The sequence below is a fragment of the Lichtheimia ornata genome (assembly GCF_029851405.1).
Source record: "Lichtheimia ornata isolate CBS 291.66 chromosome Unknown scaffold00003, whole genome shotgun sequence".
Classification (NCBI taxonomy): domain Eukaryota; kingdom Fungi; phylum Mucoromycota; class Mucoromycetes; order Mucorales; family Lichtheimiaceae; genus Lichtheimia; species Lichtheimia ornata.
In genome coordinates, this window is record NW_026695323.1 from 992,756 (window position 1) to 1,008,770 (window position 16,015).

Sequence of the window (16,015 nt, forward strand, 5' to 3'; positions counted from 1 at the left end):
ATCTTCTTCTCTTTTACACTTTTACACAGGCGACGTGATGGCAGACGATAAGAGCACCAGCAACAGCAGCAAAAGTAGCAGCAATCGCCAAACAGTACAACCTTCTGAATTAGCAAAGGCATTTGCACCACGCATTGAAGTTGCATCGCTCGCCATTAGAGCCACAGCTCAAACGTCCCTTTTTCCAGACCTTGTGTCATCCTCGCCCTATCATTTAACTCCACTGGATTATCGACGACGGCCCTCATCGGCTGGTGCCGGTTTACCAACTACTACAACATCCAATGCCACAGCTCGTCCTTCGTTTTCATCACCTTCTCTTCATGTCGGTGATATCTCTTCACCTTTCACTACATCACCATCAACACCACAACCACAACCACCCCATTCAACCACTGGATCCGGTAAACGAGTCACCTTCAGCAGCGACATTGACACTATTGAAATATGTGGAGATGAAGAAAACGAAGACGACAACTTGATGGAATCAACAGACTCTGATCTAGAGACACAAGATGACAGTGATGAGGTTTTCAGTGCAGGAGATGATGATGATGATGATGACGATGACGATATTTTACTTGAAGAACAAGATGATTCAATGGAAGAGGATATGGATATGGATATGGATGATGACAAAGATGACGATGATGATAAAGATACCTTGGATCATCAAGCACCACCCGATACATCCACAGCTGCTTCATCTTTGACAACGCCATCTTCCACTACAGACCCACCTTCAACACCATCACCACCACCACCGCCACAACAACAACCAACAGCAACATCACAAGAAGACCCCGCTACTCATGCCGCTACTGCTGCTGTTCTCCGACTTGATCCTTCCAAAATTATCACTGAATCACGTAAACCACAGCACAAAGGTTATCGCATATTGGGAGATGAAGTATTGACTGAATTGGTCAAACGCAACAATCGATCACCTCAACAACGATGGGATAGGAATCGCCCAATGCCATCATTATTACATCCACCACTACCACCATCAGCTCCTACTGCCAATAATTTACGCTCCGTCGAGTCGCAGATACGTGAAGCTATTCTCAGGACAAAATCCCATAAGCGCACTCAACACAACGACACTGTCTTGCCACCCTTTTCCTCTTCTTCCCTTGCTGGCGAGTTTGGTTCTTCATTACTCGATGAGCTGGATCGGATTACAGCACACCGTGATGGTTTTAATGGCTCAATGGATCACCTGGTAAGTTATTGGAATAGGCAAACAGCATAGTGATATCGGGTTACTGAATGATAAAGATGGTTAGCCAACACGCTATACGGAGCGCATCACTTCCAAAGTAATCTATGCCACCGTCAATGATCAATCCACCCATGATGAACAACAATCTTCTACAACAACTGAGTCCTCAATACCATTGCAGCATGAACCCGTGTGGAAAAGTCTCAAGGTACGTAATGAATAATACTGCATACGGAGCCTAACAGTAATCATTCATGCATCTTTAGTCATCCTCGTCACCCAATCTTGCAGGTTCAAGATCTAATACTACTAGTGGAGGCGGTGGTCGGCTCTACATTAAGGTGATGGCGGCTGAAAATTTAGATTTTCCCATTGATATAGGCAAGTAGCATAGGCATCAGAAAGGGAATAGCCAACTTGTAAGCTAATCTTGTCCGTGTTAGCTGAAACGCCTTATTTACGCTGTGTATTAAGCAATGGTGTTATGGAATACACATCCGATTACATGCCAATGCATCACACTGTGGAATTCAATTGGGACTGTTCAATGTAAGTAGCCAAGATGAAGGGGGAGAAGATCGAGTTTATTGATAATCATCATCATTCAGCGACGTTAAACCTGATTCGGAATTCACTCTGACACTGCAAGTGAGTCGTCGGCCGCCAACAACTGAATCCAAAAGCCAATTACGAAGATTATTTGGAAATCACCGAAGGCCAAGAACTGATAGCATTCTACGCTACGTCAATCGACCTGATGGTGCAATTGCCCAAACACGTGTGTCATTTGCAAGTATCCAGAAACAATGTCGACGGTGTATATGCACAGCTTCATTTGCTTTGGTCAATGGATGGTATCAATTTGCAAGATCAGGGTTGCTTCCCAAACAAAGGAAGGATGATGTGCCTGAAAAAGCGGTTGGGAAACTTACAAGCAAGCTATTTTTCCTACCAGAGGTATGCATGAAATAGGGAAACATTGTATACAATGCATAGCTAACGTGATCCTTAATGATAGTCATCGTCAGCGGGATCTTTTCCGATTACTTTTGAGCAATGCGAGCAAGGCCTTAATATCCAACGATATTCGCAACAATGTTGGCAAACCGGGTACATGTCCCAAATAGGAGGTGATCTCAAGGTATCATGTGCACATACATCATAAGGTGGAAGATGTACTAAAATAAGGAGGTATTGAACCATAGTATTGGCGACGACGTTATTACAGCCTACGTGGGTGGCGGCTCTTTTCGTACACCGATACTATACATGCTCCAAGGACAGTCATTGATCTTTCGAGAGCCATCAGCATTACCGCGGATAACCGTGTAGTTAGCCCAACAGCAGCCATCATTCCCGACATAGGTAGCGGAGCAGAGAATGATCAATTGACAGCATCATCATCATCAGCATCGTCATCAGCATCATCATTATTAATGACGCCGCCACCACCACCGCCACCATCATCATCATCACAACCGTTACCTAGAGGGGGGAACGCTTTATCATTTGTCAGACCATCTTCAAGCATCAGTGTTGGATCGGCGACTACGGCATCCGATGATGATATAGCTTCTTGCTCGGTGAAAAACAGCTTCCGAATCCATTTTGAAACAGGCGACTCGATTGACTTTTTTTGTGACTCGGCACTCGAACGCGAAAGATGGCTTGATGTCCTTAGCGTCATTATCGGCCATGTCCCCGAATGGCCCACTTGGATGACAGATGAGCAAAATGACTGTAACAGTAGTATACAAAATCAGCCAATGATCCACGTGCCCCCAGCATCCCTCTTTTCTTTATAAAAAATGCTTCACTTTACTACTACTACTACTCGTTCAAAAGTGTGTGATACTAATCTATTATTGTCACTCCGATACCCCCAAACAATCTTGACGTCCAAGATAAACATGAGAGGATGAAAACGAAACACTAGATAAGCTCACGCATCAATAATGATCTCAGAGAGCTGCTGATGATGAGGCGGTGCTTCAACAAGGATGGATACACAAGCGTAGCAAAAATAAAAAAACAAAAGCCGATAAACATACATGGGGAGGATGTCGTCATTTGACAAGTGAATGCTTAACCATGTGGTGGCTGCATGGAGTCTTTTGCATGATTTTGCAACATGAAAAGCATACCGTGTATACCGCATTGTATTGCCTTTTGATCCCGTAGCTTGAATGACACTTTTTCAGCGCTCTCCCGGTGGTCGCCGATCCGTGCGAACGGGATGGTGCGGGAAGCAAAACCACGTTTTGCACACAACGCTATTAAAGAAAACCCAGACGGACGTGGTTCCACGAGATGTAAAGATACGAAAGCGTCATTATGGATGTGGGTACACACCGGGGCCCCACCCAATGTAGACCTTTTTCTCCACCATCCACCGCTTCGACATGATGTGGAGTAAACTCATACCCTCTCCACTTTTTTGATACTTGGATAAATACATACAATAAAGAATCATCGAAAAAATAACATTTGGTGGCCTGTTCATCTTGATCCGTGGTTGCCGATATACAGCCTTATCCCGGCGGGAAAAAAACGGGAAAAGGGGGTGCATTTACTTGAATGGTATCACGTCAGGCCCAATTCAAGCCTATGTGCACGTAAGGAATGTGTCAACTTTTTGACCCACTTTAACTATTTGCCCACGGTGGTATCGTCATTGGCTCAAAAACGATGTTACGAATGTACCTGCATAGAAACATTGGATACGAGACAACCATCATGGAAGGGTTCAGTTGCTTACCCTATACTGGCACTCGACCATTCACATCTTGGACTTGTTAGCTCCGCTTTTTTCTCGTTCGTTCGCACTATTCTTTTTCTTCTGATGTCGGGGCGACGATGACCCTTACAACCGATCCCGACAACGTGCCAGCAGAGAGGAGAGCGCGGCCAACATCATCTATAAAAATTCACCCATTCATCACAAAACATCATTTTCTTTCCCCATTCTTTGTCTTTATTCCCCACCATGGGATTCAGTCTTAATACTTCAGATCTTCGATTTTACGTGATCTTTTGTTGTTTCGTATCCTGCCTTGGTGCACTCAACAATGGTGTCAATACCAGCTCTCTCAATATTCCTGGCGACTATGTCAAATCTTGTCCTGGTGTACCACAAGGCGAAGTGACTTATTACCCTGGAAGCTCCCTCCCTGAATGTATCCCCATGAGCGATTGGATTTGGGGTGTAGCCACTGGCATGTTTGCTGTGGGTGGTCTTCTTGGTGCTTTAATGGCTGGTCCAATGGCCGAACGCTTTGGTCGTCGTGACTCCATGTTAATCATGAACGTGTCTTTCTTTATCGGTGCCGTTCTCATTTCGGTTGCTACCAGCAGTGCTCAATTTGCCATTGGCCGTATCTTTGTTGGTATTGGCTCTGGTTTTATGGTACGTGTTTATAAAAAAAAGAGTTTTGGTATCATTGTATCACTAACACATGCATCAATGTTTACGTAGACTGTTGTTATTAGCATGTACATTGCTGAGATCTCACCACCCAAATATCGTGGTGCCCTTGGTTGTGTGTTGCAATTGCTCATGACTATTGGTATCTTTTTGATTGAAGCCATTGGTCTTGGTCTTCGTTCTTCTGTTGGCTGGCGTATCGTTGTCATGCTTACGGTGGCTCCTACCGCATTGCAAGTTGTATTGCTTCCATTCTGTGCCCGTTCTCCTCGTTGGTTGATTAGCAAGAACCGTATTGATGAAGCTCGTGCTGAAATGTTGCGTTTGCGTAATGGTGACATTGAAGCCGAATTCTCTGATATGATCCTTGGTCTCTCAAGCGGTGGTAACAAGGACGATGAAAAGAAGACCCAAGACTCTGCTGGCTTCAAGGAAGAAGGCTCTGTTGTTTACCAAAGTGAGGAATCCTTGTCATTCTTCCAAGTCTGCCGCATTCCTACTTTGCTTGTGCTCACTCTCAAGATGATGGTTATCCACGCTGCTTCACAATTAACGGGAATTAATGCGATTATGTATTATTCGACCAGTATTTTTGCCACCTCCTTTGGTAGTGATGCCCCTTATGTCACTGTTGGTGTTGCCGCTCTCAACATTGTCATGACCATCATTGGTCTTGGTCTTGTTGATCGTCTTGGTCGTAAGATTTTGCTTAGTGGTTCATCAGCCGGCATGTGCTTGTTTGGTATGATCATGACCATTGCCTTGCACTTTGAAGTCTCAGCTCTCCAAGTTGTATGTGTCATGCTTTTCGTTTCTTCCTTTGCTGTCGGCTTGGGTACCATTCCTTTCTTGATTACTGCCGAGGTGTATCCTACCTATGCTGTTGGTGCTGCTTCATCCTCTGCTTTGGTCGTCAACTGGCTCTGCAACTTCATCATTGGTCTCATTTTCCCTACTCTCCAAAGTGCCATGCATGAATACGTCTTTTTGATCTTTATGGGTATTGCCTTTGTCGTCACTCTTTTCATTATCTTCTTTGTGCCTGAGACCAAGCGCAAATCCATTGAAGATATTGGTCGTGAGCTCGGCTGGTACGATCTCAACATTCAAGAAATCCTTCGAAAGTAGATCTACACCTTCATCTTTTTATCATTTACACACACACACACACTCTCTCTCTCTTTTCTCTTCTCGCATTCCCTCTCATCTCATGTTCTTCCCGCTCCACTTTTTTCTTCCCCACATCGAAAAGCATCATACCAGTCACCAAGTCATCCTTGACACAAAACTTTTTCCTGTATCATAGTTTTCCTTTTTTTGTTCTATTATAGCTCCCCGATAATTAAACCAAGCTTTTACGCTTTCGGAATTTCTTGTTTCATCTTTAGATTAAGCATTGATAAGCAGTTGTGTCCGATCAGGGTTCAACCCGTAATAGGGTCCTTGGAAAACTTTCATTTGCCGACCATGCAGGGTCCTTTCCAATTTCATGAGTAATCATCACAGCAGTCAATGTTTCAGTTGCTATGCCCGTGCTTTCGTTGCTAGGGTGGCAGGCTGTATCCCTGGCAACAGTAAGCTTGATTTATCCGCTGGCAAAATTATACTGCACACCCACAAGCACCACCCAACTTTTATGCTTTCATTATTGCGAAAGTAGTCTCCCACTCAAAGAACAAATGGGGTTCCTTCAAATGCTTTCGAATGCTCTTGCATTAAAGTTATACCTTTAAAACGATCTTCCAAGGCTTCCAAGGACTTGTCATGTACTTCATCCATGCCGTCAGATATCTTTAAAGACCTTGGTTACTGCATTTAAACTCCTTTCCATGGTGTGTCCAAAGGCATGGTTACTGTTCAAGTCCTCAAAGGCATGGTTCGCCCAATCAACGCCTATCGAATGTGGTCAAAGGTATGGATATCAAAATTGAAGTCCTCTAAAAGTTGGCATGGTTATTGCATCCAAAGACCTTCAAAGGCGTGGTTATCCCATCATTCAAAGGTTTTCAAAGGTATCCATAGAGGGGATGACTACATTCAAAGGCTTGATGGTGGATAAATGCTTTGTGGAAGGGAGAGGCCAACGTCTTTTATATCCATTATAGAAAACAAGTATATAAATGGGGACAAAAACACACATGGTGACAGCGCACAGGCATGGAAGATGATTAAATTGGAGGGAGTGAATGCATACGCTATTAGATCCAAAGCATGATGTCGCTGTTCGATAACCCCGGCCGCTCTTGTAATTGATTTTTGCTTGCACCCTTCCACCACGATCCCAATGTCAGCACCCGTAAAATACCAATATCTCATCTCAAGGTAAGCGCAATGGCAGCAACGAAGCGAGGAGTGATTGCAGTGGTTGTAATGAAGCTTTGCATAGGACGGGTGATATTGTCTTTTCTTTGACTGTGGGTACCCTGGCTTACTTTGTCAATGAACGCGAGAATCCTCAAGCACAGAATGGCAAGACGGTAATGGAAATGCTGTCTCGACGACGACAAAAGATAGTACAGGAACGAGAGCAGAGAAGGATCGCACGAGGAGAATCATCAGACTAGCAAACACAACAACCTGTATGACTTAGCTAGGAGACCATCAGCTCAACGAATACATCACTTGTTATTTGATCATCGTCATCATCATCATTGTTTGAGAGCATGTGTGTGCTATGGCTGTATCTGAATGAGGAGGATTGTACTCGTATGGCAACAATGGGATGTTCTCATTATGCGTTTGTGTGAACAATGGGCGATACCATGATCCAGGAAAGCATTGCGTCATGGGGTTAAGTCTTTCATTAAACTTTGCTTTGATCTGTGCTTGCGACATTTGGTATAGTGGGTGGCAATTGTGATGGTTTATATAACAAGAGGACGTTACACATAGCAACGTTATGGAGAAGGGTAGCAGTGGATGGATGGCATGGTTGCCGTACAATAACAACATGGAAAAAAGCAATATCACATGGGCCAATCATTTATCTCCCCCTTTATTTTCCACCATTCATTGTTTGAATACCAATGGATTGAGACATGGCAGGAACACGTTTTATTAAATGCATAAAGTGAAAAGATAGCAGCCATCGGGAATCCCCGAAGCATGCCGTGAGAGAAAGCAAGAGTGAAAAAGATCGTCTGTATTCAAACCATGTGTCGGATGGAGGTAGCATGAGCACGCTTATAACGACTCTATAAGGTAAAAAGATGCTTTAATGGAAGATTCCATCCGGCAAGTGAAAAGTTTGGAATTGACAGAAGCATCTGAATGATTGTACGAGTCGAATACCAGGGATTTTACAGGTCTGATCAACGTGGGCTCACTACTTTACTGTTTCAGTCCAATGAAAATGTGTGTGTGTTTGCGTGTGTGTGGGAGAACAAAAGAGAAAAGAAGAGGAGGACAAGATGGACAAGTGAATAATACCGGGTAATAAAAGTAAGGATGACTTGGACGATCACTGACAAAGGACATGATTGGCCGTTGTCCAGAGCTCATATTCCAAATGGAAGGCTGGGTTGAAGGGGAAGGACAATGACCCGCCCAATCTACAAAGGATTTTGGCAATTTTGGTAATAGCAAAACTTTATGATGATGCCACCACGAGACTTACATACGAAAACGAGGCAAAACAAGACACAGATGCGATCTAACATATTGCATTAAAAGGAAGAATATGAAGAATTGTTCCCTTTGCTGCTGTGTCACACGCTCACACACACACATACACACACCTTGTGTCCCCTCCTCCTCAAAAAGATCCCCTCATCCTTTCTTTGAACTTTACGTTTGTGTTCTACTCCTACTTGTTCAATACGCTATTATCTCTCCCCTTCTCTTTCTTACTTTAATACGCCTCTCCTTGTTCTTTGTCTCTCTTTCTTTCTCCTCATCCTTCCTTCAATCCACAACTCTACTAATCCTTCATAATCATTATAATATCTTTCATTGTATGCTATGCGTCTAGCATCTCGCCATTTATTGTCCATCACTCTTATAAGCTGTGCCCTCTTTGGCGTCTCTTCAGCAGCCTTTAATGAACAACAAGCTGTACGCATCGATGATATCACCCCTCAATCAACCACATCGGTCGACGCTGTCGCTGTCACCAATGCACTAAGCGAATACTATGAAAACATCGTTGATCAAGTCATGGCTACTTTGACTGAAGAGATAACCTTGTCAGCTCCTCGCTCATTCATGTCAATCCACCATTTGGGAACTGTCCATCGCAGTAAGTTTCGCGTAGTGAACGTTTATTCTATGAGCATTGTGATTGACTCTCTCTATGGCAGGTCGTTGTCGCACTTCTTTTCGATCATTCGTGCATGCACTTCGCGACCACTTGAACCTCATGCGATCCAACTTGCTTGCTTCGATTCGACCTCTTGTTGAATCCAATTTACCGACGATACTCGAACACAAAGATCGGCATACAGCTACAGCAGGTGTCTCAGGGTTGACGGAGGACATTTTGACTTTGAACCAGCATATTGGGAATCAATTGGGACTTATTGCCAATGTGGATGAGGCTGCTGATATCATCATTAATCAATCTATTCCTGCAAGTCTATTCGAAGAACAGCATCAGCAACTACCACAGCAACCATTGCCAGAGCAACCACCAAGATGGCGTCAAGGCGGGGATCAACTTGTGATGGGAGCTCATCCCCGACTACAGCAACCACAAGACGACGACTATGCCGATCCCTTGTTATGGTTGGATGCCCTCCGCCTTGAACAGGAGCAACAACAGGAGGAAGAAGAACGTCCTGAATCTATTGCATTATCCAACTGGTTAAGATCATGGCTTTCCGAAATCGAAAGTATCCTCAGCGTACAATTTGATGAACGCGTACAAGACGCAACACAATCCATCTTGGAGGACTTTTTACTGGATGAGTAAATAAGGATCAAGCCCTCTTTCATACCCTTTCGCATCATCCATGCAGCAGCAGTAATAGCGTCTATTATTATCTCTATCTCATTCATCACGCATTTACCCCTACTATCCTCCTCCTACTCCTCCACCACCTCCTCCTCCTACTTTTTATATCTCCCGTTATCCATTCCATCCTTTCTTCTCCTCCTCCTCTTGTTTACAGTTTCACCCACAGACAAATCTGTTGTATATAGCTCAATCACTTTATGGTTTCTCCTTACTATGTAAAGACAAGCAAAAATAATACATTAGGAGGCTTGGAAAAAGGGCTTGTCTCCCAAATCCATTCCCGCTCCTCTCTTTTCTCCTTATGAATCGCTCAGTCTTCCATAAAGCAATCTCTCATTTCCACCATCATGTGCAAAGCTGCAATGTAGAACCCAACTGGGATATCGTGACTGATAAGCGAGTATATATGAAACTCAAAGTTGAGACAAAGAATAGCCATTTGACCCCCTAAAAAACTACTTAGACGGGTTATCAGTATATGACACGGAAGATTTTACATCCCTTGCCCGAGAATTGGACGCCACCTCCAGTTACTATGGATGAATTAGAACAAGAGCAAGAGGAAGATGTTGCTGTAGCTGCAGTAACAAAGCAGGCCTATATCACATTAGAGCATCACATTGTATATTCTCCCACTTTCCAAGCACCTGTATTATACTTTAATGCATTCGATCCAGGTTAGCCCAATATTGTGTGGGGTATTATCAAAGCACCGACTCACTAACTACGGGTATTTTCATATCCGCATTGCATTATTAGATGGATCATCCCTTTCGTTAGATCAAGTCTATGATTGGGTAATCTCAGCAGTATCCGGACCCAATCTTCGCTTGCCTACCGCTATCAGCCCACAAGGTGGCATCACTCAAGATGAACATCCTATCCTCGGCCTCCCATTCTGGTACATCCACCCATGCAATACCCATAGTGTAATGAAGCAATTTGATCAACACATCATCAACACAACGAATTACATCAAGATTTGGTTATCGTTTTATGGTCCTGCTGCTGGATGTAATTTATCCTCCCAACTCTTTCTTGACATGTCAAATAAAGCAGAATGAGATTTTATATGTGTGCGAATGTCTTGGATGACGCTCTGTACATTGTATATGATGGTAAAAAAAAAGGACAAGATGTATACATTGATTGCTTAGTTCTCCTCAACCTTGGCAACGATCTCGGAATCACGGAACAAAAAGTATTCCTAAATGACATTCGGTGAGTCGTCTGGTATATATATATACCTCCCTCCAATTCCCATTACACAAATATACTTTACCTCACCCTGGACCTTGATAGCGCTACCACCGAAAGGAGGAAGAATGACCTTGTCACCAGTGGCAACTTGCAAAGGAATGTGGTTACCTTCCTTGTTCAATGCACCCTTACCAACGGCAAGAACGACAGCTTGGTTGGAAGCTTCTTGAGCCTTCTCGGGAATAAAGATACCAGAGGCAGTTTTCTAACGAGCACCATTGCAACGCCAATGTCAACATGGAGGGCTCATTATGACCATGACACAACACAAAGACTTTACCTCTTGGGGCTTGATACGTTGGACCAAGACGCGGTCGAGGAGAGGAATGATGTTCTTAACCTTGTTGGCAGCAGACTAGCACGATAGCTTATGAGCCAAGTTGCAATAAAGTCGACATGTTGTAGCTTACCATGGTGATACGAGAGCGTGTGAGTAAGTGGATGTGTGGAGAAAAAAAAAGAAAGCAAGAGGCTCGTTCGCAAGTCGTGTTTATTGGCGGCTGTCTAATCGAGTTTCCATCAGTTTCCCAGTGACTGCGCTGATAACCCCGGAGGACAGCATGTATAGCAGCCTCTATCGTCGGTCGTGAGAAAGTTACATGTGCTACAAAGAAACCCTGTCAAACTTTTGGCAGGTTGGCTATTCAAACACAGGCACCTGATCCATTCGCTTTACATTGTTCAAAATGAGAAATCAGCCTTAAAAGATGTATCATCACCCATTTTTGGTCTTTCTAGAATCATCTACCAACACACACACACATACACATTGCTTATCTTTGGATCATGGAGTGACTTTTTAATGAGGGGAATGACTACTATGTATTGAATGTGGATTTGTATGTAAGAGTCAGGATTATTCATCATCTTCAGACATTGGTTCGGCTTCAGAGGCATCTTCTTCTTCATCATCATCTTCTTCATCGCCCACCTCCGACACATCGCCATCATCAGCATCGGATTCGTTATCCTCTTCACCATCCTTGGATTTCACCTTCTCCTTTTGTTCCTTTTTTAATGCTACGTTGGCTTCTTGTTGTTTCCTCCGCTCAGCAGCAGCTTCCTTGGCCTTTTGACGCTTCTCTTCATTTTCCTTGATTTGCTCCTCAGTCTTACGAACTATGAATGAAATAAATGAGCCATCTTGTCATATCCTATGCACACACACACACACACATGTATATACACTTACCATATTTATGGTACAAAACTTCTCCACCACACATGCCATTTTCAATCTTGATCAAATCCAACGTCAACCGTGGGCCAATCTCCTGCAATCTTACAGCACGTTGTTCATTCTTTCGGTTGTTACGGCCATGCATGTTTTGTGCCAAAGTCACTGTTGATTCTGGTCCATCTTCCACATCACTCTCAGAGATAATTGCCTCCTTCATCACATAATCGGAGATGTCATCGTATTTGCTCATGTCAGGCAATGACATTTCAACAATCCGCTTGATTGACTTTGATACACCAGTGGCTTTCACACCAATACTGTAATGACGCATATCAATCTTGCCCGTTTCTTCGTTGTAGTTGAATAACAGCACACGACGTGTTTGTGACAATTTCATCTATCGAAGAAATATATGAATAACCCATACCATGAGGATGAAAGGCGACCTTGTACTTACGGTCTGAACATCGATTGCCGGGAACATGTTTTGCAACATGGCAGCCATCAACTTGAACTGCTTGCCTTCTTGCTTAAAGTTGTTGAGTACGAGCAATGGCGATGCAAGGTAATCGGAGTCGCTTGTTCTAGGTGCTTTTTGCAGTGCACGACAATCTTTGGCGAGCGAGTATTCATCCACACGGAAGGTGAGCGTTGGACCACGAGGCACACGACATATACGCAAGTTGGTGTTGGCTTCAGTACGAGTAAAGATCATGAAATGGGTGACACCAAGTTGGGGGGCAACCACAAGAAAATCTTTGAGGCGGTTCGTTTTGCGTTCCTGTAGCAACACACATGGCCGTGATCGTGAGTTCTATTGTTCATTGCACACTCCCATTTCTCGCAAGTACCTTCAAATGAGTAGCTGTATGTGGTTCCATAATACGACGAACGTCTCGAACAAGTGCGCTGACAGAATGGCCCACGAGGCCTGATCGCATAACAAAGCTCTTTGGGATCTTGTTGATCTCTTCCTCCTTGGGAACCACATGGGTTCTGTGTTTTCTCTATTAGCCATAATCAGTCAGCCAATGTATGAATTAGTATGATTGTATAATAAACCTACTCTTCTAGCTCCTCGACTTCGACCCATGGTTGTGTAGCAGTAAAAGCGGTGTAAGCGTGCTCCATCCGAAAATTATGCGAAATTTGTGTGGCTGTGGCAATCGCTGTCATTGAACACACAACTAGACATCCAATCACTAAATCCTACTTCTCATGGCTCTTTGAATGGAGGAGCTCTACCTCATCAACCATAAGATGCACTTTGAATTAGAAATCCTCTTCATTATTAGAATGCATGACACAGCCACCTCCTCATATCTAATAAAGAAATGGATCAACCGAGATACCACACTAATAGCAATGGTTGGATTATGGACCTCCATTGTACCTTTAGTAGCAATAGGGTGGTCAAAATAGGGTATTGAATGACGCCTTTCTAGCATCATATCCAAATCCCTCATAGCTACGCACTTTATAATGTGATGGTATGTCTCATCCCTCCACTTGGATGAAAACCCATCCATTTACAATAGCGAAAGAAGGGGGAGCTATGTTGAAAGACAACGTCGATAACCAGGTGATGTCAACATGTATGCAAAGTCAATCCATATTTACATTCACCCTTCCTATCCCATTGTCATCAATGTGAACAAGCGATTTTTAGACTTTGCGCATAAAAAAGTTGTATATTTAGCACCTCTATAGCATGTGCGAGCACATGTATTCTAGTACATTTGTGTATGGTTTAGTAGTTAGTCATGGACTTTTCAAAGATGGTTGCCAACTGCTCAGCAGCAGGCTCACGGGTAGGTGCAAGCTTGGTGACACGGTGCTGGGGCAAAGCGCCTTCGACAAGTTGAGGAATCATAGAGCTATCAAAACCAAGACCCTTCAAACCATTTGGCACATCGAGTTCCTCAAGGAAGTGGGTCAATTTTTCAGCAAGGACATCACCAGCCATGGATGGCTTAATGTGGGCAGGATCGGCACCGAAGGCAGCTGCGGCATCAATGTGACGATCAGGGCAAGCGTTGGAGGTGAAACGGAACACCGAAGGAGCGGTGAGGGATACAGAGACACCATGAGGAACCAAAGGATGATCAACCTTGTAACCAGGGTGTCGGTAATTCTTGTTCAAACCGCTAATGGGGTAACTTAAGCCGTGACACAAATGGACACCTGCATTACCGAAGCCGATACTATCCAGGAGCGTGAGAAAATTGTCAAGAGCAAAATGATGTGTTTTTTGTCAATCTTTTACCCAGCAAAAGTAGAGGCGAGCAACATTTGGGATTGAGCTTCATGGTCTTGAGGATCCTTGTACACACGAGGAAGGTATTTGACAACCATCTTCAAAGCATGCAATGACCATACATCACTGATGGGGTTGGAGCCTTGATAAGCAGGACGCAAAATAGGGTTGGAGGGACGAGGAGAACGTTCATTGTAAGGAAGGGCAGTGTAAGATTCAAGGGCGTGACACAACACGTCCAAACCACTTGAAGCGTGAACTTGAGCAGGCATGCTGCGGGTATTGAGAGGATCCACGATACCAAGGTAAGGCTTCAAAGCACGATGAGCAATACCAGTCTTAGTGTGAAGGGGTTCATAATCAAAGATGGCAGTGCCAGTGGTCTCAGAACCGGTACCAGCAGTAGTGGGCACTAATAACAATGTCACATGTTAAAATGGGATGACGAAAACAAACATCATCATTCAAACTTACCAGCAATCATGGGCTTAACAGGCAAAGTAGGGGGAAGGCCCTTGCCAATGGGAGCATTCACAAAGTCCAAAAAGTCGGCCTCTGGATGAGATGCATACAAGTTGGCAGCTTTGGCGGTATCCATAACCGAACCACCACCCACTGCAACGAATGCATCAGGGCTGTGTTCACGAGCAAAGTCGATAGCCTTCTTGAAACTGCCATCAGTGGGCTCAACACGTACAGTGTCATAGACCACAAAGTTGACACCATTCTTTTCCAACGACTCAACTACAGCTTGAAGCGGACGCAATTGGGCAATCTATAAAAATAATCCCACGGTTACATTTTCTTCCCCACATCTTGTATCCAAGATCCATCCTTTCCTACTTTGTCCACTTACAGTGCTATCTGTGTACACGGCCACCTTTTTGGCCTTGAGGTTGTTCAAATCCATACCGATTTCACTATGACAGTCAAAGTCGGGAAATGTCAGTTGATCCATTGCATGAATTGGTTTTGTGTACAAAGCTTACCTGGTAACGCCAGGGCCAAAACGGATGTTACTAGCAGCCATCTCGAAAGCATAATCGGTGGATTCGTTAGCACTAGCGAAGTTACGGCCATAGCTCAAAAGGCTGTTGAAGGACTTGGTGGTAGGCAAGTGGTTATGCGAGTGGGCGTGCGAGTGACAAGGGCAACTACCAGCACCTGATTGAAGCACCTTGAGCACATTCACAACTTTGGATCGAGCAGCAGCAGCAGCCATATTCACAACGGAGAGGGGTGGTTTGAAAAGAAAAAAGAAAAGAAGAAAAGGTGAGATGGAGCCCGAGGTCCAGTGGATTACGCCCTTTTGGGGGCTGACCTGACCCAAGGTTTGATACTCCGTACAAGAAATTAGTAAGGGCGTTCACATCTTTATCACATTATTCACACAAGTGTACGTCGTTAAATCTTTTTCCAATACGCTTTTCCATCCGATCATGTTTGTAACATGGCACTCCTTTTTCTTTTTCCGTCAAATAAACGTTATGCATCACCGGGACCAAACACAGCATGTGGGTCGAGAAACTAGTTCCATAACTCTATCCCACGGTTGTCAATCCGTAATTACCCTGAATCACATGCCGTACCCCACAAAAAGATGACGCGCTCTTTACTAGTCAAATGAATCAGAAGTTTTGGATGCAAAGAAGATGATTCTTTTTTATTCGCAATAGGATGAGGGTCTAATTTAACATTCATCGGCTACATCTTAT

At 44.0% G+C, this 16,015-nt stretch overlaps 8 protein-coding genes across 8 annotated transcripts; 5 read left to right on the plus strand and 3 right to left on the minus strand.

The window, feature by feature from the left end:
* Positions 1 to 37: 37 nt before the first annotated feature.
* O0I10_001354 (uncharacterized protein) lies at positions 38 to 3,030 on the plus strand (the record flags this gene model as incomplete). Its single annotated transcript, XM_058481451.1, has 7 exons — positions 38 to 1,225; positions 1,290 to 1,433; positions 1,492 to 1,606; positions 1,669 to 1,774; positions 1,834 to 2,182; positions 2,244 to 2,366; positions 2,431 to 3,030. 7 exons carry the CDS (start codon positions 38 to 40, stop codon positions 3,028 to 3,030), a joined length of 2,625 nt encoding a protein of 874 aa, XP_058348089.1.
* A 1,181-nt stretch (positions 3,031 to 4,211) lies between these two features.
* On the plus strand, positions 4,212 to 5,777 carry O0I10_001355 (uncharacterized protein; the record flags this gene model as incomplete). Its single annotated transcript, XM_058481452.1, has 2 exons — positions 4,212 to 4,631; positions 4,701 to 5,777. The coding sequence occupies 2 exons, from the start codon at positions 4,212 to 4,214 to the stop codon at positions 5,775 to 5,777; spliced, it is 1,497 nt and encodes a 498-aa protein (XP_058348090.1).
* A 1,156-nt stretch (positions 5,778 to 6,933) lies between these two features.
* O0I10_001356 (uncharacterized protein) lies at positions 6,934 to 7,213 on the plus strand (the record flags this gene model as incomplete). The annotated part of the gene is made up of 2 exons (XM_058481453.1): positions 6,934 to 6,971; positions 7,036 to 7,213. 2 exons carry the CDS (start codon positions 6,934 to 6,936, stop codon positions 7,211 to 7,213), a joined length of 216 nt encoding a protein of 71 aa, XP_058348091.1.
* A 1,396-nt stretch (positions 7,214 to 8,609) lies between these two features.
* O0I10_001357 (uncharacterized protein) lies at positions 8,610 to 9,558 on the plus strand (the record flags this gene model as incomplete). Its single annotated transcript, XM_058481454.1, has 2 exons — positions 8,610 to 8,886; positions 8,948 to 9,558. 2 exons carry the CDS (start codon positions 8,610 to 8,612, stop codon positions 9,556 to 9,558), a joined length of 888 nt encoding a protein of 295 aa, XP_058348092.1.
* A 346-nt stretch (positions 9,559 to 9,904) lies between these two features.
* On the plus strand, positions 9,905 to 10,667 carry O0I10_001358 (uncharacterized protein; the record flags this gene model as incomplete). The annotated part of the gene is made up of 3 exons (XM_058481455.1): positions 9,905 to 10,003; positions 10,067 to 10,280; positions 10,363 to 10,667. The coding sequence occupies 3 exons, from the start codon at positions 9,905 to 9,907 to the stop codon at positions 10,665 to 10,667; spliced, it is 618 nt and encodes a 205-aa protein (XP_058348093.1).
* An 89-nt stretch (positions 10,668 to 10,756) lies between these two features.
* O0I10_001359 (uncharacterized protein) lies at positions 10,757 to 11,276 on the minus strand (the record flags this gene model as incomplete). The annotated part of the gene is made up of 4 exons (XM_058481456.1): positions 10,757 to 10,810; positions 10,886 to 11,068; positions 11,144 to 11,218; positions 11,274 to 11,276. 4 exons carry the CDS (start codon positions 11,274 to 11,276, stop codon positions 10,757 to 10,759), a joined length of 315 nt encoding a protein of 104 aa, XP_058348094.1.
* Positions 11,277 to 11,719: 443 nt separating this feature from the next.
* O0I10_001360 (uncharacterized protein) lies at positions 11,720 to 13,136 on the minus strand (the record flags this gene model as incomplete). The annotated part of the gene is made up of 5 exons (XM_058481457.1): positions 11,720 to 11,982; positions 12,056 to 12,440; positions 12,501 to 12,824; positions 12,895 to 13,050; positions 13,110 to 13,136. 5 exons carry the CDS (start codon positions 13,134 to 13,136, stop codon positions 11,720 to 11,722), a joined length of 1,155 nt encoding a protein of 384 aa, XP_058348095.1.
* Positions 13,137 to 13,793: 657 nt separating this feature from the next.
* O0I10_001361 (uncharacterized protein) lies at positions 13,794 to 15,522 on the minus strand (the record flags this gene model as incomplete). The annotated part of the gene is made up of 5 exons (XM_058481458.1): positions 13,794 to 14,247; positions 14,310 to 14,712; positions 14,775 to 15,075; positions 15,157 to 15,220; positions 15,290 to 15,522. 5 exons carry the CDS (start codon positions 15,520 to 15,522, stop codon positions 13,794 to 13,796), a joined length of 1,455 nt encoding a protein of 484 aa, XP_058348096.1.
* Positions 15,523 to 16,015: the final 493 nt, after the last annotated feature.